The sequence below is a fragment of the Calidris pugnax genome, unplaced genomic scaffold, assembly GCF_001431845.1.
Source record: "Calidris pugnax isolate Ruff unplaced genomic scaffold, ASM143184v1 scaffold88, whole genome shotgun sequence".
Lineage (NCBI taxonomy): Eukaryota > Metazoa > Chordata > Aves > Charadriiformes > Scolopacidae > Calidris > Calidris pugnax.
The window spans coordinates 1,555,949-1,580,862 of NW_015090849.1; the positions used below are offsets into that span (position 1 = coordinate 1,555,949).

Consider the following 24,914-nt stretch of genomic DNA (forward strand, 5'->3'; position numbering starts at 1 on the left):
CTCTTCTTGCACGAAATCTGTGCGTTGGGCTTGTGTGTGGGGTGGGGATGGAGAGTTTGAATCGTGAGCCCAGAAAAACTGTGTGTTTGGACCCATTGGACTCTGGAGATGTGTATCTGAGTACAGTGTGACTTAGTACAGTGCTTTTTCTAAAGGGCTTCATACCAAGCCCACTGAAAAAATATCTTATCTTCCTGTGTATCTTCATAATCATCAGAACTTCTTTGGGTAAGACACTTGCCCTGAAATAACTGAGGAGTCAAAACAAGTTCCCCAACTGCTGTCTCGTTCCAGGCTCACCCATTGCCAATTAACAGAGTTTGGACCCCAAAATTCTGCTTCGTTGTTGGCCTCTGACACATATGTGCTACATCAAAGGGTACTGAAAAGGTTAATTAAATTTGGAGGCTGGTAAGCAGAGATGAATGAAATGTTTGCAGTGAAAGGTGGAATCACTTTAAATGTATTAATTCCTTTACCACATACTAGAATTTTTCATATTCCTCATAAATACAAGGTGGTGTGTATATGTCTAAAATATTATTTCCTTGGAAAGTTAGTTGATTTCTGAGGATATTTGCTGAAGCATAGAAGGAGGTGGGTTTTAGAGTTCAGAAATTTTCTCTTTAAAGCAAAATTATATAATATAGTATAATATATTATATTAGTGCAGAAGCATATCAGCGGTGGCAAATTCCATGGGCAAAGAACTGGGAAAGGGTGGGAAGCCCTGAACATCAGAAATCTCCTGGAAGACGCGGATGCTGACATTTGGGTTTGGCCAAATGCTGTGCCTGCAAAATATTTTATTCTGACAAAACAGGAGTAGCTTTAAAGAACGTCAGAGACTCGCTCGTGTACCCGGCCCTGTGGCTCTGGAGATACAGATTCTATTTCTGCCTCAGCCACATGACCTACATTTCTTTGGGCCAATTCAGCCATGGTTTAAAATGAGGAGCTGGTAGAAAGGAGGAGGGAAATAATAGAGACCAAATCCTGTATTTTTCAAATTTTTTTTTAACTCATTAAGTCTTTTCTATCTGCTGAGCTGGGGTTTAGGAAGATAGGAAATGGAGATGTGCGAGACAGAAAGATGTTTTCTGTTTATATTACTAATTTTGTTCCTCTTTAGCTTCCCTTGTCATCGGGTGGTATGTTCAGTGGCTCCTAGAAAACAATGTTTATTGGGGAATTCTGTAAACATCTATTACAGAATTTTTAGAGGAGCTATTCTGTGTTTGGAGTCCTTTAGTCCCATGGTGACCTGCCACAACAAACAGGTCTCCGAGTGTTGCGAGTGCTCAGGATTCCAAGCATGCAATTCTTCTATATTTTTAATTTCAAGATGGTGTTTCTTCTTCTAAAGAGGGGTCTCTGTTAAACACGTGCCATTCACAAGCGCTTGGCTTTTCTGAGGAGATCTACAATGAGTTAAAGCACAGCAGGATAATTTCTAGTCTTTCTTGGACAAAAAAAAGTTACTGTTTTTGCCTTTTTTTTTTAAAGAGTGATTTCCCATTGATTGTTCAGTAGGAAATACTAGAAAGTGGCTTGGTTGGCACACAGTGCCAGGAACTTGTCCTGTGTGAACCAGGTCCCTTTTACATTTTCTATTTATGCAGAACCCAAGTCAATTTAAATGATATATTTATCTGAAGGAGGGCACTTGTCCAAATTACTAAAAATACCAACAGAGGCTTCAGGCAGACGTGTCTGGTAAGTATTTTGTGTCTAACGTTTGTGGTAGACAAGCCACACTTGAAGGCTTTAAGTGGTTCAGCGATCTCCTGGTGTTGGAATTCGTTTTTTTTCTTCTTCCTTCCTTTGTTTGGGTTGACTCGTGAGGTCTGGTTTCAGATTTTGCTTACTCACAACTGAAGGGATGTTGGCGAGTGCTGCATTTGAGAAAGATTGAAGTGAAGACTAAACAAGGATGTTAGAAATAGACATCAAAAAGTATATAAATAAATAGAGTAATTAGCCAATGAGATTACAGGCAATGTGTGTATATGTTTATAAATATAATACACTCGTATTCTTGTTTGCAGTCTTGTTTGCAAAATACCCTGTGATATTTTGGGATGCTCTTTGCCTCTTTCTCTGCACGCTGAAATTGGTGGGTGAGATCTCAGGACCTGGCTGTTTTATGCAGGAGGGTGGCTTTGTGTGTGGGGAGGAGAGTCCCTCCTCCGCGGCCTGGAGCGCTGCACGTTTCCAGAACCGTGCGGATTTCTCCAAGTCCAAGCTCTTCAACATTAAAGCAAGACCCTTCATTTTAATCATTAGAGAATGAATCCAGTGCTAATAGCACTTAATTGTTTCACTAGAATGATCTCCGTTGGTTTTGGCAGCCGAAATGAAAACAATTCCAAATACCATCAAAGGAGCTTATCCACACACAGCATGTACAGGCGGAGGGGTTTGATACACAACGGTGTGTTAATATCATAACATCTCCTAATGCTACACACGGGTCTGTAATCCTTTTCTCTCTCGGTCTATGATCTTGGAAGGTCCGATGGGTAAAAGGAATAAAATAGACACGGAAAATCTTGGTCCTTGCCCCTGAAAATAACGCAGCGACGGTCTCTGGGCTTCAACCATATACTTATATTAATCTTGACTTTCTTGAAGCTTGCCCGCTAGTTTAAATTTGTATGCGACATCAAACATACCTTTTCACATATGTTCTTTCCAGATTTTTTTTAACAGTTACTTAGCAGTTTATAGAAGGAAGTGAATGATCTCATCAAGCTGCTTAGAAATTAAAAAAAAATCTGTGCTTATTAATTATGCAGGATTAGTCTAATTATAATTCAGCAAATTAATTAGCGACAGAAGGTGTTCTGAAACATTGGAGTACATTTGCATGTTAAATGGAGAGGCTAGTCTGTAATATATGTAAATTTATGCATGGCTTCATAGTTTAATTTAAAAATTTGCAGCTGCATATGGTATGGGAGCAGGTGAAAAGTCAGTTTTAGTTTAATGATGCTAACAAACATTGGATGCTGTCCTGTCTTAGGGAAGGAATGCGCTGAATGCACCCCTGTCTGCCAATCTATAAATCTGTCATAGGAATATAATGTTACACCAATGTTCAGATTCAAGGTCAGCTGTGACTAGACCCAGAAGTACAATAGGTGCAAATCGACCCACTCAATAGCCCTCGGGAAAGGGAGGAGGCAAAATGTGCCTGGACCCCGAGTCGCTGGGATGTAAATTTTGCCTCTTTAGCAAATGAATGCAGGTTTATTCTAGACAAACCCGGGTTAGGGACAGGCAATGCTCTCGCCTTCATCAATGAGTGAGAGCGTTGGGCTGAGTGATATCCACTCTGGCAGGTGTAAAATAGGTGCCTAACCTTGGTTCCCTCCCTAACGTTGGCGTCGGTGCAACTTCCTGATCTCTCGAAGTCACCGCAAAGTTATTACCAAGTTCTGCCTTAACTGCAGGGTAGAGAGTTTTTATGTGCCGGCCTCTGCCATCTGGCAGAAATAGTAAAAACCAGCAGACCCAGCAGCAGCAAAAAGGCTGTTGGTGTAATTGGTGCTCACTGTTCAGCCTAGCATGGCTCAATAGACAGCACAGATATTTTTTGAGAGCGATGGGGTAAGAGCACGGAAGAGGCAAAAGATGAAGGAATCCTAGATTTTGCTGGGTACAGGGGAAAAAAAAATAAAGAAAGAGTGGGGATCAGTTTCTGTGCCCATTTAACACCTATGTCAGCATTTTCTGGGGTCCAAAAGGTCTGCAAAGTAGAACTTGAGTTACATTTGCACCCATGTAGAGCTCTAAGGACAGAGTGATCCCAAAGAATGACTAGATTGACCCAGTATTGTAGAGCATCCTCCGGCCTCTGGTGTGTGATAGAGTCCAGCACCAAACCATGAGGGCACTGCTGGGGCTGGCAGAAGCAGAATGAAGAAGAATTTGGCTGTGTTTTTAAAATCCTGCTGGGTGTTACGTTCTGAGGCAATGAGCTTTATGAAATTTTTGTCACTATTAAAAAGAAGCAGTAAAATGACAAACATGGACTTGCAGGAGCGGTTCTTGGCTGGAAGAGCAACTTGATCTATGCGATGGGGTAAGTCAATTTCGAGGTGCCTTGACTTCCCCATCAGTGAAATGTGTATAAAAGCCTTCCTTTCCTCCTGTCCTTTGTGTATCTTTTCTCCAATAACAATTTCACAACGTGACTGTGCAATGCTTAGCACAGTTGGAGCCCACAGATACTGTAATAAACCGGGGAATATTATCTGAACGTCCCTTTCAACAACCCGTCAGCCCAATCCTCTACTCTATTACCTCCCTGCCTATTGACTTTTGATTATGCTATGGCATTTGGTCCTGTGCCAAATGGCATGAATAATATGGATCTTACAGTATAAATAAGCTTTTAGCCATTGTCTTGCAAGTTACTGGAAAGTTTTGGTGTGGGAGGAAGGAGGAAAACCCAAAGGGGAAGGGAAACTGCTCGCATTGCAGAGAGTCCTCCAAAGACTTTTTGGAGAACAATTGCAATTACAAACACGCTGTTAGTGTTGTGTTTCATTTTCAATTCGAACCCATAGAGTTCAATTATTATTTTCATTAATGGTGTCAGGTTTTCATCAGAGTGCACAAACAAGGAGGTTTTCCTTGGAGATTTTTTTTTTTTTTCCTAGCAAATGTGGCCATGCCAAATAACTGCGTTCAGCGCCGAGAAATGACTGTGTGTGTAACCGGCAGCGCGCTCTCCCCCAGCCCTTGTTTCTTGAAAATGGGATCATTTTGCAAGACAGAATAAGCATTTACCAACTGAGTGTGAACTGCAGCGGAGGATGCCTGTGCCTGCTGCTGCTGCTCCCGGAGACTGGAACAGAGATGAAAATTGTGCAGAAGGTGGAAGATGTACAGAATATAAATATCACGTTTACTGACGTGTTTTGGGGTTGGATGACATATTGCAGATTTACATTCAGTTACTATTTGTTTGGAAACTAAACTCTTCCAAAACAGCCGCTAGACATAAGGCAGAGAGAAATGCAATGTTCTAGGCTGCAGAGAGATGTGATGTTTGAGGAGGAATTGTTCTGTGGTGAAGGTGGGAGACTGGGAGTCGGAGATGAATTCAATTTCAGTGGTTGCTGTGGACTCAAGGTGCAATGTTCTTTCTTGCTCCATCTGAAATACAGGATACCAGCACTTTCATCCTGTACCTTCTTTAATACATAATGTCAAGTGGTACTTACTCAAGTGTCATTAAGACTTCTGGGCATGGCCAACAAATCAGAATCGGAACCAGTTTTAAGATAGGTTCTTCCATCCTGTAACTTTGAGGTTGATTTTTAAGGTAGTCTGATCTGTTCCTCTGCCTTAGCTGAATCACAAACCTTTTCTTGTTCCATTTTTGCGTCCATCTCCAGCGTCAGCTTCTCTGAGCTCAATGTCACAAGGGGCCGGAGACTGTACAAATCAGACACTTACTAGTAATGGTCTTCTGCCTTCCCATGGTGTTTCTAGGTGGCCTTTCAGGTCTGAATACCAGGCACACAAAAAATGACCCTAAATAATGGTCCCACATCAAAACTTAAACTTTAAGCTTTGAATCTGCATGGCAGTGATTGACTTGGTGTGGGAGAAAGAAAGCAGGATGTTAAGCAGTAGATGTTGGTAAATGACATCGGACTGTTAGCCTTGGAAACCTGAATTGTTTTGATACTTAAAATTATCTGGTGTTTCTAATTTATTTGGGGGATACAGTGCTGTGTGGCATTTTAAAGTCTTTTTTGAGCTTTTCTCCTTTTTTCAAACTAAAGCACTAATTCCACCTGTTCTCTATTACACTTATCTGATCTGCATGTCCTCATATGCTTTGCATTGCGCGCGTCTTGGAATGAGCATGCTGTTATCGATAGATTAAATATTAATTTAATAATAAAGATGGGCCTAAACAGAAAACTTCTGATCTAGACTTTCCCCAGTGCGAAGGATCTTTGTGTCCTGTAGATTTTGGTCCAAACCACCTTGATTTAATAATAAAAATACAAATATACAAAAGCTTCACATCTTGAAGCCAGCTTTGCTTTTGCCATTACAGTTCTGTCAGCATCAGTGCGGTTCCTCCTGATCTGTACTCCTTAGACCTCTGCAGGAGCAGACTTTATCTTGGCAAGCATCGATTTCAAAGCTGGAAAAGAATTGGAGAGCACTGGAAAAGGTTCCTTGTAGAAGTCAGGATCAGTGCCTGGAAGCTGAGAGACAGTCAGGGGTGAGATGAGGAGAAGGATGTGATGGCAACGTATGGGTCTGTGTGGGGCAGACAGTGCAGGGGGAAGTGTAAAAATAAGAATCATAGAAATTCATGAGGAAGGGACCTCAAGGGGTTTGAGGACACCTAACTCATCTCTCTCGCAAGGCTGAGGAATCCTCTGGTTGTCCTCAGCACGCAGAGGTGTGGAGCAGGAGAAAGGCCTTACGAGGTCGGTGACCCCATAAGTGAAGAAATGACTGTGAATTAGGGCGGGAGGATGGAGAAGTGTTTCATGGTTTTGCCATTAGGAAATGAGGACATTGGTGGGGGCAGGAGTAGAGCCATAATGTTGACGTGCGTTTTTTAGTGCAACTGGACTCTTTCTATTAAAAAAAATACAAGTGACAAATGAACAGCCAACTCCTCTTCTCCTGGCCTGGGCTTGGGACTTCGTATCAGCTGAGTCCTGCTCCCTTCTCTCACACTAAATCTCTGACAAACTCAGAAAAGTCTTTTTGACCTACATATGTTGGTTTTCACATTTGTTAAACTGGGTTCACACTTTATGCACAGGAGTTTTGTGAAGATTAATTAGCTGCTGTTTGTGGAGTATCATATAAATACTCTGGATTATTGTAATAACCTCACTCATTTCTCACACAGTATAAGGTGTGTGTTCATTTCGAGCGCCTTTGTGCAATGCCTGATCCCACACTGACTATAACTGCTGGAAAAAGGGAGGAAATTTTCTCATCAGCTCCCTAATAATACCCACTGACATAATAGAACAAAATTACTCCAGAGATAAATACTCAGATTATAAAGAAGTCTTCTACTGTGATATTCATTAAAATCGAGGTGATGATATCAAATAAATGCAATTAATTGATTTTTAAACGCTGACCTTCAAATGCATGTGCAGAATCTGACCTAATCCCTTTGAAAGGAAGATATTTGAAGTAAAACCTTCTACTTTGTCGTGTTGTGGCATCGGGTAGGGTTACTTGTCACACTTATCTCAGAGTTTGCAATGCCAAGACACACACAGGAGAGTCAAGAGGAGGATGGGAGCCCCTGATCTCAGAATTTCCTACCTTTGATGGGGTTGGAGTCAGGCCCTCACTCTAATGATAGTTTTGTGGTTCATAGTAAATTTAATCTTAATATTGTTTAACTGGAGCAAAGATATTCATAATAATAGCTTCCTTTTTTTTTTTCTTTGTTTACTTTGTGACTTTTTGGAATGACTTTAATTATTTAAGCAGGATGCCACCATATCTTTATATTTTCCTTAGATTGTAGCATCATGGGATTTGCTGATAAGCAGAACCGTACTAGATGGCAGGCGTGTTCTCATGCCAAAAAATGACTGAGGCCATGAATCCAAATCGTAGGGTAACCCTGACAAGACAGGATTGTCTCGGTGTTTGCTTTACAAGGGATATTTTTGAAGCATATCCAGAGACTCCTGATCAGTTAAAAACAATGTTTTATCTCGTGGTTCTGTACCTGTATTTTAGGAAAGCACAGAAGGAGGGTAGGGAGGTTAGTTAAGATGTAGAACCAGGAGTCAGGAGATGCGAGTCCTGGTCCCAGCTCTGCGCCAGACCTGCCATGTGACGGGGACCCGTTCCCTCCCAGTTTCCAGGCCCTGGCATCCCTGCCTGTCGGATGGTGAGTTACACCACCTGCTGCACAGGGGTTTGTGAGGCAGAATTAATTGCAGTTTAAGTCCCACAGAATGGCGCTATAAAAGCGCAAAGCATATTATCTATTTCTGTGGTTCCATGTGGTGAGACTAATCAGTCCCAGGTCTTGTGGCAGGGTTTTAAAAAAAATATTAATGGATTTTTTTTTTAAACTACACCTTCTGTTGCACGTGGGACTGCTCTTTAGGGCTTCTGTCTAGTCCTGTTGAAGTCACAAGAAAGATTATTATTTTTTTTTCTGACTCCAACAGGATTTGATTAAGGTTCTTCTCAATCACCTGAGATGGAGGATAAACATTCTGAGGGGCGTGGGACATGCTTTCTAGCTCTAGCCACGTTTTTAAGTTGCCTGAGGTAGGTCCAGAACATAACGAGAGAGGCAAACAGAGAGAGGTGGGGAGTCTGGCTCAGCAGATGCTTTGGAAAGAGCTTGGGAGATGCCAGAACCTCACCTGCTTTACCCTTCCCTCTCTTGCTGCCCATGGACAGCCCTCTGCAGGGGAATTTCTTCTGCCTCAACGATGTTGCCTCACCTGCTTTACCCTTCCCTCTCTCGTTGCCCATGGACAGCCCTCTGCAGGGGAATTTCTTCTGCCTCAACGACGTTATGGATCATCTGAGTGTTCCCACTCCGCTTTCCCACCGAGTCGGATGGGATTGGGGATAAAGAGTTGAGATAACGCAGCTGTCTTTGTACTGGAGTGAAAAAGGGGCACTTAAATGATTCATCAACCAAACTCCTCAGCATGATGGTAACTCCCAGCAGGAGGAGCAGTAACTTTTAAAATAGCTCCCTCTAAATCCTAGAAGAGGGAGTTATATTTAAGGTGGGATTCTGGAGACCTCTGCAAGTGTATCGGTCTGTGGATAGAAAGCTCAACTACGTGAGAGAGACAATAGGAAAAAAAGGATAAGTCTATACTTATAGCTTAATTAATTTTATGTCTATGCATTAAGTTAATCAGGTGTTCTATAGCAACGCCAGGATTTTTAGTGGTAGTCATTCAAAAGTATTTAGGTTTTCCCCCAGATGTTGATCTATGAGATGGCTGGGCCACGCTCTCGCGGCTTGGCTGGCGTCGGAGTTATCCGCTAAACTCATCGCTAACGCCGCCCTTCGCAAGGAACAAAGGCCAGCTAAGAAACATGAAAATGAGCTAATTTTTTAAAATTCTGTTTTTTTTAAATTTTTTTATCTATGTACAGATTAAGGCCAAAAACTTTCTTCTGCCTCAACGATGTTATGGATCATCTGAGTGTTCCCACTCCGCTTTCCCACCGAGTCGGATGGGATTGGGGATAAAGAGTTGAGATAACGCAGCTGTCTTTGTACTGGAGTGAAAAAGGGGCACTTAAATGATTCATCAACCAAACTCCTCAGCATGATGGTAACTCCCAGCAGGAGGAGCAGTAACTTTTAAAATAGCTCCCTCTAAATCCTAGAAGAGGGAGTTATATTTAAGGTGGGATTCTGGAGACCTCTGCAAGTGTATCGGTCTGTGGATAGAAAGCTCAACTACGTGAGAGAGACAATAGGAAAAAAAGGATAAGTCTATACTTATAGCTTAATTAATTTTATGTCTATGCATTAAGTTAATCAGGTGTTCTATAGCAACGCCAGGATTTTTAGTGGTAGTCATTCAAAAGTATTTAGGTTTTCCCCCAGATGTTGATCTATGAGATGGCTGGGCCACGCTCTCGCGGCTTGGCTGGCGTCGGAGTTATCCGCTAAACTCATCGCTAACGCCGCCCTTCGCAAGGAACAAAGGCCAGCTAAGAAACATGAAAATGAGCTAATTTTTTAAAATTCTGTTTTTTTTAAATTTTTTTATCTATGTACAGATTAAGGCCAAAAACTGGCTAAAGGTTCTCATTTAAAAAAATTAATAAAGCCTTTCCGCAATTCTCCTGTTACCCCTAAATCAGCTTCATTTAGCGCTAAACCTTCCCTCCTCTTTGCTCCCCCCCAAGTCATTTTTATTCTAATGCTGCAATAAATATTAATGCCTTTCCCAGATGCAACCACTTAAAATATATATGTATATATAACGACCTACCAAATACTTCATACAGATGCCCAATTGCAGCTAAAATTTGACTGGAGGAACTCTGAAAGAAAAAAAAGAGAGATGGGGTTCAGTTAGAAGAGAGAGAAAAATTCTTGTGTGTGCATCTAAATAAAACTAAGTCTAAACCTGGGGTGATGGAGGGAAATCTGTCTTGGTGCAGTGTATCCAGTGAGCTCCCAAGAAACTACAAAAGTCTTGGCACAGGTGATATATGTGAGCATTGCCAGGTGCTCGAGTACTCAAACCCAAGGGCAGCACTTCCAAACGTGGGATGAGGAATTCCTGATGCCTGCTTTGGGATATCTTAAAGGTGCACAGTTTTCAACATCTGAGGGGTTCGGCAATTCCAAAAAGTCTTGACACCTTTCAGTTGTCTCAGGTGGGACTCCAGAATTGCCCTTGGTTAAATATCCTCCTAAATACCCCAAAGCTGAACACATTTGCGTGCTGAATGCTGCTCATTGCAAAGCGAGGAGAGTGCTCTGAGTCTTGTAGGAGCAGACGGCTCGGAGAGAAAGGAGAGATCTGTTTTCTGTGTGGTTTTAACGGACAATACATCTGTTGGTGTGAATCAGCACAGAGCTAATTGAAATCCCAGTTAATTTTCACGTACACTGCTGATTTACCTTTGCTGGGGATCTGAACCCCGATTTTCTGGAGACCTCTAGCAGGAAATAAAAATATAAATAGAGTTCATTGCCATGTAGTGTTGCAGAGTCCGACCACGGATACTGTTAAACACACCCTTAGAATTTGTACCTTTTTGTATGTGCCTTTCAGGGGTTTGGGGAATGTTCAGCGCCGTAATCTCAGCCCTTCCCGACGCCGGTTGAGCCGACACAGCCCACTCTTACCGACACCTTTCTTTGCTCTGATCTTCTTCATTCTTTAGTTCGTGTTGTGCATTTTTCTTATCTAGATGAATAGGGATGTAAGAATTAAAAAAAAAAGCCCAAAAAACTTAAAAAGGAAACTGGAAATTTTCCTGAATAATTTGATCTTATATTTTTCCTTGAAAGTAGCAACTTCTTGTGGATTTTTGTTTGCAATTATCCTCCAAAATAGCTAGGAGCTTATTGTACAAGTGACTTGCCTTGCTTTCATTCTACAGTTTAGTTCTGTTCTGCAGCTTTCCCTTCCATAGGTGGATCTCAGTAACAGAAGCAGTTTATGGATCTGCAAATATCTTTTTCATATCTGTAAGAAGAGGGCAGGATAAAAAGGAGTGTTTGTGAGTAAGGTTTCTGGCTCAAATTCTCCTGTGAATCTTTGAGTGTGCCAGCATCCATCGCGTTTTTCCTTCTGAAAATGTTCTTACAGATAAAATCTTGCTCAAAGAATCATTCAAATAAAAGAGGTCACAGGTTTTAGCGGGAGGAGTGGAGAAGACTGATTTAGAGAATCTATTCACTCGGTGCTGCTCCTGAGGCACCAAGTTGGGTAGGATTTTGGGTTGGGGCTCCGTGGGGGTGACCAGGGCTCTGTTCACAGACGTTGCCCTCTGACAGCCGGGCACCGACACGTCCCTCCTGCTGCCCCCGGTGCCACCTCACAGAGGGACAACAGCAGGACACAGGGATGTCACCCTCCTCGGGGCCACGGGAAGAGCCAGTGAGCTCCTCGAGTCGTAAAACGAGAAGGAACGACGGGGATAAAAATAAGAGTCTGCAAAATGCACACAGAGAGAAAATAAATATTTCAGATATTTCTAAAATGTTTGTGAGGGATTTAAGGAAAAAAAAGGAACATTTTAATTTTAAAAGCTCACTGGAAGGATGTGTTTTGTGACAGTCATTTTCTCTGACGTTGTCTGGGTCTTTTTTGCGGGTCGAGTTGTTGGGAGGTTTTCGAAGGGTTTTGTTTGTTCAAGCAACATATAAATGGATCAGATCCTGCACTATTTCTTTGTATGTTTGGGGCAGATGGAAGAGAAATACCGCTCTGTAAGTGGTGCAAAGGAAGGAGCAATAAGAAGGGAGAGCGAATTTCTGCTTTATTGTCTTGCGTTAGGACTATTTTGGTGGTTGTTGTTGGTAAACCCTAGAAAATATACATCTTTCTCCTTTAAAGTTCTAATTCAAGGCATGAATGTGTGAGTTCTGAAGGGACTTAGGGACTGCGGTAAAAAATCGTTGTCATAGTAACAGAAAGGGAAATAGGCCTGGCTCACCTGGGACTTTAACTTACTGCAAAAGCGGATTTTTTTTTTTAAGGAAAGCACTCAGCAAGAGAAATAAATAAATAAATTGTTCTTTGTATTCTAAATCAATTCTTCAACTATTTATTTTTTCTTATATCCAAGTCGTCTTTCCTTCTAAATCTTATCCTAAAGTCTTTGAATTTTTTATTTTAATTGTTGCAGTTAAATCCATTTCGTCCGACAAATGGAAATGAAAAGAATCCCTGAAAATATTTTCACTTGCGATAGAGGATGCCAAAAAAATTTCTTGCCTGTTATGTCTGATTTTGAAGACTTGCTTGTTTTGTTTTTAATCCAACAACTGTGGTTTTTCATGGAGTTTCTTTACCTCTGAAATTCCCAAATTTAATCAGATTAATGAGCTAACAAAGGGGTGAATCCTCTCCTCCCTGGATTTGACACAAAATTAGGTGGAAAAGGTTATAGAAAAATGCCTGCCTGATATTCCTGATATTTTTAAAATGGAAAAATCTATATGTTCTAGTGCATAGTGTTGGATACGCCAGTCGAGCACGCTGGGGATTCAACTTGTGTACATGGCAAGCTAAACTCTACAGAATAATAACACATAAAGATGGGCGTGTGTGACAGGGCAAAAATAATTGGCACGAGAAGTTTGTACGATGTTAATAGGTTTATCTGCTTGGACGGCGTGAGCTGTCATGTATTACTCGAGGTGGGGTTTTTGTTATCCTCTCTCAAAATCGGTGTAAGATTATAATCTGGACTCCTGGCAGTTCTGCTTCTCTGCTTCACTTACTGAAATCTTAATAACTGAAAACATCGTCAGGATGAAATCTCTGCAGCTTCTTCTGGGAGCTGTATTTGTTTCTGGTTTTTAATACATTCTAAGTAGTTTCGAGGCTTATCTGCCTCAGAGTTGCCCTGTCCGTTTTTGTAGTTTTTACAATAACGTTATCCTTCTATATTGTTTCACGGAAAATCCCTTCAGACAGCGAAAGAAAGCCCTTGTATGTGAAGGAGAGATAAAGAGAGAGACAAAAAGCGTGTGGTCAAACATGCACCGAGGAAATGGGTATAAATCGGAGCAGATACATTGATTTATACCAGCCAGCAGCCCAGCTCTGGGCATTACAGTCACATTGGTTGTACTTTACCTTTTTTTAACTTATTTGTTACAGTTTGGGTTTGTTTTGTTTCTGTTTTGGTAAGTTCTTACAGTCCTGGTCTACTGATAGCCCATCATGTAAATCACTGTGGTGTATGCTTTAAAACAGAATATAACAACATGTTTTGTTATGGTTCATAGAAGTGACATGGTTCTTTATCTTTCCAGATTCTTCTTAAAATTTCGTTTTGTTGTGGTTCACAGAAGTAACGTGGCTCTTTATCTTTCCAGATTCTTCTTAAAATTTTTTCTCAAGTGCAATCAGAATTGTTTGAAAACAGCAGGAAACCCAAGAGATATGAGACGGTTCCAGGTAAGTTTTGTAAGGCATTAACTTGCCTCCCTTTTTTTCTTTTTTTTTTCCCTCCCTTCTTGCCTATATTGTTCATAATAAATATGAGGACAGTATATGATAAGCCATATCACATATTGCTAAAGTTTTTCTCCATTTGTTGTGTTTAAACCTTTTTTTCCCCTCTTTTTTTCCTCTTTTTCCACTCTGAATCCCCAAGGGGAGGTGGTGTACTGTACCAACCAGCAGTGGATATTTGATTTGACACCCTCGGGCAAAGCACTCGCACATACAGCTGCCCACAGCAGGGATCGTGTTTGTGATACTTAGATGCCTCAGAATTTTTCAAAGTAGCTCTGTACGTGGTACACAAGCAGCCTCCTCATTTCCCTCCACTCCCAGTCTCTTTTCCATCTCTTTTGCCTTTTAACTCTCTCGTGCCCTCCCTTTCAGCTGCTTTTAAAAAAAGAAGCCCGACCAGTGATGGTCACTTTAAGATCTCACGCGGCAAAGCAACAAGGCCCGTGGGACGATGACCCAGCTGCTTTGCAGTGAAATCTGCCACTGGTTTCATCATAGCTGTCGCTGATGGATTGTGAATCCCAGCTAATAAAAACACAGAAGGAGGTGAAGTGTGTCACTGGTGAGGAGAAAGGCAGGCGCAGTCTCCCAGCTTTCAGACCCTAACCTTTTAAGCAGCTAGGTTTAATAAAGAAGTATTTCCCTGTAACTTGGCCCTCACAAAAATGTAAATGGAACGCTCATGCCTTTTACATCCTGGATGCAGCGTCCTCTCCGTGTGGTGTGGAAGGTGGAGGAGGCTGGAGAGAAGTGATGCTGGAACTAACTCTGGTGCAGTTGGGAGGGAGGCAGCGTGGTCACGGTGGGACACGACTGCAGTCAGGTGGTTGGACTGTCCCACTAATTTGTTGGGAGACCTTTGATGGGCTATTTTTCCTTTCTTTTAATGTATATTTCCACCTCTCTGAGTGGGGTTGCTCCTCTTGGTAAAACTTTGTGGTCTTGATTCAGGAGAGCACATTCATGCTTTGCCAGCCAGAGCCTTTGACACCTACTGATGAAAATCAGGCCTATCCTTGTAAATGCTGCTCCTGCTTATTATCATTATTATTATTGAACCTTCATTGGGTCACATCCCTGGTACAAAGAGGATTTTAGCTTATTGAGGGGGGTGTGATTTTCTGGCAGATCCACAAGACTTGTGGTGGGAAGGTGACATCCTTAGGCTTGGCAATTCCTGTTTCAGTGCTTGGCCACTTGCATCAGTTTCCTCATTTATAAATGAAGTTAAAGCTCCACAGGAGTTGAGAGTTGTTTAAAACTTTCCACCAAAACATGTTTTCACAGACCAGTGATTTTTTTAATTTTACTAGCAATGAAAAATTCACGGGAGGTATATTTTTATTTAAAACCTAAAAAAAAAAGTTTAGCTTTTAAGAGAACTGCTGCAAAACCAAAGCTTCTGAAAGCTCCAAAAATGTTAAAGAAATGTAGGCAAAAAATAGAAAAGAGTTAATTTTTTGTTTTGAGCAGAAATAAATTTGAAGAAAAATTCCTGACCAACCTAATTTTTTTCACTAGTAGTTTAAAGAGATTGCAGTGACTTCTTCTCTCTGTGTTTTCAGAGATAGTAAGACATGAGAAAAAAGAGGTGCTCGTTGTTAGGAAATTTATTCTGATTTTTTTTTTTTCAAAAATTCACGGGAGGTATATTTTTATTTAAAAAAGAAAAAAAAAGTTTAGCTTTTAAGAGAAGTGCTGCAAACCCAAAGCTTCTGAAAGCTCCAAAAATGTTAAAGAAATGTAGGCAAAAAATAGAAAAGAGTTAATTTTTTGTTTTCAGCAGAAATAAATTTGAAGAAAAATTCCTGACCAACCTAATTTTTTTCACTAGTAGTTTAAAGAGATTGCAGTGACTTCTTCTCTCTGTGTTTTCAGAGATAGTAAGACATGAGAAAAAAGAGGTGCTCGTTGTTAGGAAATTTATTCTGATTTTTTTTTTTTCAAATGGCAATTTCCATAAAGAAAAAACACCAATTAGATATCATCTGCCAAGAATGTGAAAAAAAAAATCTGAGAGTAAAGGAGAATTCAATTTATAGGATGTAAACAGATCGTGTTAGCTCTTAGAGCCAGCTCGAGTAGCTGATTGTGGAATGGGATGAAACATAAATACAGGGGCTCTTTTGGGTTGGTTTGGTTACGAGTTTGTAAAAAATCTTACCTGAGGGTATCCTGATTAGCACCTGGGGATTCTAGGCACTGCCATATTACAAATAATATTGGTTATAACAGCCAAAATAGAAAATCTGGATCCAAACACACCTGAATGCTGAAGCAATTGAGATCTGATTTCAGGCTCGTGGCAGCTCCCCCCTCCCTCTGGCCAGTGAAATCCCCCGTTTCCATCAGGTGCTGAACTGCAGGAGGATTTTAGATCTATTTTTGGGGGGCAGAAATCTCTCTCTAGTATCAAACTCACTCTTTGTTTCACCTCTGTATCTGCACACCCCAAATAGTGATGTTGTAGAGCCCAAAGACCTTCCAGTTTCCATGAAACGTTGAACAGGGAAACTAAAAGGAGTCTTTGAGCCCCCCCACCTTTGGTGATGGGACACCCCCTTCCTCCGGCCCATCCGCCTGGCATGGCTCTTGGATAGGAGAAAGTACAGCCTTGCTTTTGATCTTTGTACCAAAACCAGCAGTTTATTGGAGCAGAAAATGAGCTGGGAGAGACTCTTCATCTGGGTTTTCTCCCTTACAACGTGCCAAGCTGGGAAAATAGAGCCAAGTGAAACTCTCTGGTTATGTTTTTCGGGGCTTTCTGAAACTCCTCCTGCACTTTCCGTCCATGTGAGTTCATACCCTTTGAGTTTCATTGTGAGATTTCAGTTCAAACCCCCAAATTAATCAAGATCAGGAAAAACCACTAGGTTTAGCTTAGTTTTTGTCAAAACCAAAAATGTTGACAAGACTTTTTTTCAGAGTTACAAAAATGAACCCTTGGAGACGAATTGCAAAATACTTGAGGTTTTGAGTGAAAGCAGGATCTTCATTCAGGCTTGGTCAAAACTGGATGTGTTGGTTGATGAGCTTTGTTCTGGGCTACAGAGGTCAGTATGTATGAAAAAAAAGATACAAAAAGTAGTTCAACCACACTAGAATTTTACACGTTGGGAGTAAAAAAGCTGCGTGTTCCAAAGGAAATTAGCCATGATGAACTGTAAAGACAATAAGCACAGACAGCTTGGTTTCTGGCTGCCTCGTTGTTTCTCAGGGTAGAAACATGACTTCCCTGGATGTAAGGAAAGTTCAAGGGTGTTCATGAATGCTCCACTCTCTCCTCCTCTTTCGTTTCGTTTTTGTTTTGTTTTGTGCTTTTGTTTGATTTTTTGTTTTTAAATTTAGGCAAACACTTTTTGCCTGCTGCTCGCTGAGCGTGGGCTGGCAGCTGCCCTTAAAAGTCAGAAGTGGGGGACAAAAAGGTAGACTCCTTCAAATATCAGTGATGTGCTTGCACACAGCAGACATACTCATTTTAATTGTTAAGATTTACATCAGGCAAAGTAATTAATGTGCAGAATTGTTTATTAGGTTTGAAAGGACAGTTGTTCATCCTACCAGTACAGGAACATGGGAGCAGAGTAAAAGCAGGGTCAAAAAGCAGAGTGCAGTAGGGTACTTTATTCATTTTACGATTTAATTCATTGTGTTTTATTCTTGGGCCACATTTAAAACCTTTTTTTTTTTTCCTAATAAATTATTTGTACAGCTGTTGTTATTAAGGCCCTCCTCTTTCAAACATTTCCATGCATTTAACTTTCCTTATACAAACTTCTGCAGTGATGCTCAGCTGAGTATCTTTCAATTTGTATCTAGGTTTTTCTGCAGAACCAAATATATTCATTTTCAGTGGAGTAACGCTTGTTCAGAAGGCATTAAGATACTCCTTTTTATGGTTATTTTAAAAAACAGAAGAGAAAATCCCTATATCAAAGTTCTTATTTAAATTGCTACTGAAACCTGGAACTGAAAGGGTCTCATCAAAAAACCTTTTTCCTCTTTAATTGAGATTGAATGAAAGCCCAAAACTCAGGCTTTGTTGTTGAGACACACATATAAATAAAAGACATGGAAATAACGCTGTACAATACATCTTATTGAGTTCTTCCAGCATGGAAGAATGGTTACTCATGTCTGGAAAAGTGTCAAGTTAATGCTTCTGATTAGAGATGGGTGTGAAGCTCCACGGTTTGGGCTTGGTTTGGCTGAAAACCAAAGTTCCAGGGCGTTGGGATCCAGTCTCCGAGCCCGGCCTCAGCCCCTCTCCTAGATGCGTCAGAAGATTCAGATATTTTGTGGCAAAGTTACAATATATTCAACTAAATTAAATGTTAGATTTCACTTATATCACACTCATTTAAAAAAAAAAAAGGGGGGGTGGGGAGAAAAAGGACTGGAAAGGTTACATTAACACTGCATTGTAAATTTAATGCAGCTCCAGATGCCTGAAGAGGTGGTTTTGTTTTGGTTTAGGTTTTTTTTTTTTTAATCATTCTGTAGTTTGGAGAGCAACACCAGCTGCTTTGTGATCACATTAACTATTTGAAATTTGCTTTGATATTAAGTAGAGCTTCAAAGATGCAATGAAAATCTCTTAACTTTCGTTTTTTAAATCAAATACAAAGGTTTTCTACTGTTGAAAAAGAAGTTGTACCCCCCAGAAGTTAAAGGATGTCTGATCATTATTTTAGTGGGTTTTTTACCCAGTAGTAACATAATTTTACTGTGAATCACTGACTACTTAATGTCTGTCAGTGGCTAAAGCAGGGAAAGAGAATCTTTCTAGAACTAATGGATATTTTCATGGTTACTTGATGGCTGCATGAATACATATGCAGATCGAGTAATACGTCCTTGTGAATTTAACTGAAGCAAATATTGGTTAGTTATCAATGAAAATATTTCTGAAGAAAGATTGTCAGGGGAAAACTGAAACAAGCAGTGTGCTAAAATCCTCTGTTTGCACCGTAGTGCTGCCTAGTTGAGTTCTGCAAATCTGAGTTTTCCACAGGTATTGTCGTTGCTGTCGCTGCCTTCTCAGTGAGTGATTCTCCCAGGAACAGAATGGGAAAAAAAATAAATATGATGCCCTCCATTTAATGAGGACTTCTCCTAGAGAACTTGATTGAAGCCCAATGATACTTAATGGTAACGAGCGGTGTGTAATGGGGGACAATAATTCTGTGGAATTAAGATGAGGCACTTCAGCTAAAATGCTTCAGCTGAGACCTGGTGCTAAAGCATTAGGCTCCTGTTGATTGGGAATTCGGCTTCAGCCAGTAACACACTGATTAAACAGATCCATGGTGGAGAGAAATGGTACCAGGCACCAGAACATCAGTACTAACAATGGTCATCTTTGAACCGACATGCTTTTTTAGAAACAAAAAGGGAAAGGTCAGCAATTGCCCTCTGTTTTCAGCAGAAGGCATGACATGGAATGTTTCCTGGCAGGTAACCCCCCCTCTAGGTGCTCTAGGGAGAAAGAGAAAGGAAAAATAACAAGGTGTATCCCTGGGGAGGTTTCCTTCCTGCCCTTAGAGTGGTTGGATCAGGTCGACACCAGGAACGTGAGCAAAGCTGGCCCTGTTGGAGACTTCTCCCCATTGGCTTTGAATGGGGAGCACTGAAGGATGTGTGTCGTTCAGGAAAAAGAAACATGGGTGAGAGTGGTGGGGTAATATTGAGAGTTAGGGGTGTAGTCTGTAAGAAAAAGGGACAGCAAGAATAAAACACAACTGGTCTAAATCAAAATCCTTTTCAGGGATGGTAAAAGAATGTGGCAGAGACCCCTGTGGTCAGTGTTGGATCTGGATAGAAGTCGCTGAGCTTTGGTCAGAAAGATGACTATAATGACTGGGGTCGTTATGGGGGACTAATTCCCCGGGTATAGATTGCAAAACAAACACAACTCGTATGAGCAGAGTCCAAAGCTGTTGCTGGATGGTGGATTTCTTCATCAGGGAGGGACTGACCCAACACAAGGTGATGTGTGTGTGGTATTTTAGATTCGATATGAGTAAGGGAAGGACTGACTGCAACTGCAAAAGGAAAAACACTCAAGGAGCTTAATGTGCTCAGCTCTGAGGAGCCGGTAGCCACTGAGGCAGTGAGTTGCCAGAGTTGTGTATCATCTATTAAAAACAAACCCCAGCTGAGATTCCATGTCTCACGTAAGCTTTACCACTAGAAAGAAGGATGCATTTGTACCATTGTACCCCACTGATTTCTTGTTTGGAATACAATATACTGCTTTAACTATGTTTAAAAGAGAATGAAAATGAAATTGGAGCAGGTGCAGGAATGGGTCATTAAGGTGACTGGGGAGCAGAGAAGAGTTTGGCTCAAATACTTTAGTGACACGCACTGAGAAGGGACGTAACTGGTGTTAAGGACCAACTGACTAGGAATAAATTCCCTAACCATCAGGACAAGTAGGCTTTCAATCAAGAGGAGTACTGAAGGCAAAAGCTTGAAGGTAATTTTATCAAAATGGGTGTCTGTAACAGCAGGAGACTGGGTGTCAGCAACCCAGGCCTTGTCTCCAACCCTGTGCCCCTCAATCTGAGGAGCCCCCATTCCTGAAATGAAGGCCTTTGGCGTAGATTTTGTCTGTTGGCCCTGAGTTTGCAGCTCAGGGAGGATTTCCCAAAGAATTCGATGGAAGTTTTGAGCAGAGAGAGGCTGCTGGCTGTTTTCAGATTGTTTATCTTATTCCTAATCCAACGATGAAGCAAACACATTGTATTGTAGCATCCACTCCTGTGTTACTCGCTCGACCCAAACGCCTATTGACATCAATGGGAGCCCTGTCCAAGTGAAGACAGCAGGATGAGGCCTGACATCTTTTCTTCCACCCAGCTGGAAAATAATAATAATAATGATGATAATTTTTAAAATCCTCAATAGTAGTTATTCTTTTGAAAAGTTAAAATAACATGGTGCTGTGACTAGAGAGTTAGAAGGGAAAGTGCATCAGGAATGTAATATTGTTTCCAGATGTACAATGTCATAAAGAATTTTTTCCACACTTGGAATGGTAACAGGAATTTTTTGAGAGAGATCATTTACACAGTGATGAGATATGTTACATGTAAGTAAATGCCTGTATGCCTGGAATGTTTGTACCATATGTCTAAATAGGTGTCTGTGAGTGATACAGCTTTTATATATGTGATGATGTGTATTTACTTGCATGTATGTGGTTTGAAGAGGAGGATACGTTGGAATATAGAAATACTGATATAACATATAGATGGAGAGGAGAGATTTTAGTACCCAGGTAAAGGTTTGTAGAGAAATACAAAGGTTTCAGCTGTGCAGGGGAGTGAAAGAGGGGCAGAGCAGCTCGGAGAACCTGAGTTTAATGTGCTAAAGAGAGTTTGACTGAATGTCACGGTAGGTGATCCCTCATCGGGGGTGTTGTGCAGGGATTACATTACACAAAACCACCCAGGAAACAAAAACAATACGGAGATACAGCACATGCATTTCTTCAGTACTGCTGGGGAATCGTTGGTTTGTGTCTGTGGCTTCGTACCTCATAGTGAGACCCTTACAGATTTGCAGAGAGAATCTTAAGAAGTGCCAAAACCACTGCTCAGAAGCCTGTAACTCCCTCGCTGTTCCTAGAGATGGAACCTCCATTTGGATGGGTGAAAGAATAACCCATTGCCCTGTTTGTGTCTTGCTTGACCGGTTGATCTCTGAAGCTCCAGCAGAGGTGATGGGCTGATCCAGCTGTGGGGCAGCACAAAATCTTTAGACTTTATGGTGCCCGTGTCAGATTTAGCCCTCAGCTACAATTACCGGAATTCTTGGCCTACCTGACATATTTTGATGTTCTTAGATCATTCCCTTAGGATTACATTTTGCATTAACTACTGATTTTAGGTAAAAGACCATCAGCTGAATAGGCATAGGAGCCAAATTATCATACGTAAGAAGAAGTGCCATCAGATCAGGAAAAGAAAAACTCACCAAAACCATTTGCCAGTAATTTGCCATTGCTGTGGACAAATCGGAGAATTTAAATCTCCAGGGAAGTTTGCACATCACCTTTCATCGGCACAAAATACAGGAGTTTGCTTTTTTTAAAAAAAAAAGGCCTGGAATGTTTTACGATGTTAGGAGAACAAGTGTTATTGATAAATATGTGTTCAGAAGGGTATTGGCAAAAATGCATAGAAATGGTTAACAAGGTAATGGTAAGAAACGTTGACCTTGATTTGTTTAGCTAAGATGTAAAGATTTTTGAAGGTCAAAGGTGTTCTTGTGTAGTGTTTTGGAGTCTAACTGTGTCTGACCCTCTAACATTAAGCTGCTGTGGCCTGCAGTTTTGAAGAGTGAAGCAAACCAGGGGGAAGGAGAGAAGGGGGAGAGAACAGGAAATGGAGTGAGGTGTTTCAGGAAGTTGTCAGGAGTTGACTGATTGATTCCAGATGGAAAGGGTCACCCGTCATGACCCAGGAAATACTCACTGGGGGAAAGCAGTTGGCTTGTGAAAGGGAAGGGCCTGGGAGTTAGAGACCATAGTGGAATGCACATTCCTCTTCCTTTTATCCATAAAACATGGTTTTTTAATCTTCAGTATAAAACAATTGGATTGCCATCTTCATCAGATAAGGGGGAATGAGTGGAGCGAAGTGAAGAAGTTCAGTAATTTTTATGTCCCTAATCTCACATGTTCTTACCCCACATCATGGATAATGAGTTGGCTGCCAGTGTCGGAGCAAAGATGACAAAGGTCTCTGCTGAATTTCAGCAGTACCTTAGAGATTCCTGCAAATAAGGTCCAAAGTGTTGAGAAGGTTCTGGTCCAGATCTAAACTTTGCGTTTTGTCCTGTCCCTGCGAACGCTGTATTTATTTACCTTAGGTCCCAGCCCGTGAAATGCCAAGTGGCTTTGACCCTCCTATGATGAATGGGAGAGGTAAATAGAAATGGAACTGCTCATGGAGAGAGGTCTGAAAGTGCAGCTTCCATTCCTGCTGGCTGAGGGAACAGAGGATGCTCAGCACTTGTCTTCTCAACAGAGGACTGTTTCTTGCCCTTTCTCGGGGTCTCTGCAGCTCTCACTGAGATGTGGCTCTGGTGTCGTGCACGTTTACACCCAAATGGTTATTCCAACAGGGAATGTGTGTGTGCTTGAAGTCTGCATATATTATAACGATCTCATTCTGAGAGCATGTGGGTGTGTGTTTATCACATACGTACCTTGTGTATGTGAGGTCAGATATGTATATATTATATAGTGTAACTGTATATATATGATATACTTTTTATTTACATTTGGTTACAATTTAAACACTTGTCGTAAATATTTCAGACACTGGAATAATTCAGGTTATTCCCCTGTTGCCGTGGTGTGCTCTGTGCTGGCCAGTGAGAGATTAAAATTTATTTCCATTGTTTAAGGGAAAATAATGAAGTGCATCTGAGTGGGTTCAGCTCTTTATGTCATGCGGGAAACCTTCGCTTTGGACAGGAGTCTCACTCCACCCAAATGTGCAATGATGAAATCAGTTGGCACACAAAAGCAACACATTTGGTGACAAGAATGCTGGAGTACAGCATGACAAGAGCCTTTTGGAATGAATTAAACTTGTCTCGAGAAAGAAAGTATTCTTTAAGCTCGCAGAATCCTATAGGAGGGCAAGGTTCCTCCTGCTGTATGCTGAGTGTAATTTTATCAACAATTAGAGCTTGACATTCCCTTACCTGGACTATGACAGCTGTATCTGTGAAAATTCATGAACACATCCAGGGTCAGGTTCTGAAGAGCTGTGAATTGCTGTAGCCCTGTGGCAGCTGAAGGGAGTTAAGCTGATTTACACCAACTAATGGCTGAAACCTGAAAGTTTCAATAGGACGCATCTTCTCTCAGTAGTTAAAGCTCAGTGTGTTTGTTTTTTCCTAAAAGCTTGTGGATTAAAGGCACATATTTCTGGATCTTATAGGATGTACAGCTTTGACTGTTGTATTGTAAAGGGAAAACTAAGTGGGATTAATTAACACATACTGTTACTTCCTCTAAGAATTCATATGCTATTGGAGCTGGGCAACGTAAGTCATGGCTAAGGTTTAAATTGCTTGATTTGGGGTCCTCAGGCTGAGATGATTTTCAAGAGCCACGAAGCGTGCATAGGTCAAACCCCAGACATGATATTAGGTGCTGTTTTCACATAGTAGGAGTTTCCATTTCGCTCGGGCAATGGAGACCTGTATTTTCGGAGCAGATGCGGATACATTTGCATGTGTGTGCAGTGCAGCAGATGGCTCCGAGTCTGTATGGATGTATCAGAGGGCAAATTGCTGGGGTGCTCCCCAGCCTGCCCCCCTGGTTGGTATAGATAGACCTCTTTGCCATCAGCTATGCTACAGCACATCAGGGCAAGCTAAATTTAGGGCCATCTGCACTAGCTGGTTCATTATACAGTAAGGACTTTATATGGCCCTTAGGATGCTATGTTAAATGGAATTAATGCATAGAATGAAGGCTGAAAATATTTTCTTCCCTTCTTGTTAGGGAATAAACCCTGTAGGACGTGATGCTATTTTACAAACAGAACAGAGTTTTAACAGAACTGAATAATTAATATTTAATAAGTTGAATTTCAAAGTAAATTGTTTACCTGCCTCCTTTTTCTTCCATTCTGAATATCTAGGTTGTGCTGTCAACAACAGTGAACGTGGATGGGCACGTACTGGCAGTCTCTGACAACATGTTTGTTCACAACAACTCCAAGCACGGACGGAGGGCGAGGAGGCTTGACCCCTCCGAAGGTAGGATATTTGTATGAAGAACAGTACATAAATGAATGCAAAAACATATTACCCATTCTTCAATTTCTGTTTGTTTTCAGGGGGAACTACAGAACCTCAGGGGGTTTAGAGGAGGAAGAGGCAGGAAAACAGTGTCTACTGCATGCAAAATATGAGCCTTTTTTATATCTTAGAGACTGGCTCCCCCTTCTTCCCCCAATTTATTAATTAGTTCGTGCTGTGAAGATGAAAACCACAGAAACACTAAGTATTATCTGAATTTCAGACTCCTCATTCAGCCGGGATAGATTTTATTTCAGGCAAATTAGGCAACATGACATCTTAGTTAAACAGAACTGTTACAGCACAAGATGTGTATGAAAAAGTGTCACTAGTTCCCTTAAACAAACTACGCGCAAAGCATAACAATGC

At 41.2% G+C, this 24,914-nt stretch overlaps 1 protein-coding gene across 1 annotated transcript in view; it reads left to right on the plus strand.

The window, feature by feature from the left end:
• Positions 1–24,914, plus strand: part of EBF2 (early B-cell factor 2) — a 154,778-nt gene that overhangs the window by 103,021 nt on the left and 26,843 nt on the right. The window contains exons 7-8 of the mRNA XM_014943157.1: positions 13,574–13,655; positions 24,386–24,503. Coding sequence (XP_014798643.1) covers positions 13,574–13,655; positions 24,386–24,503 — 200 coding nt within the window. The remainder of the gene's footprint in view (positions 1–13,573; positions 13,656–24,385; positions 24,504–24,914) is intronic.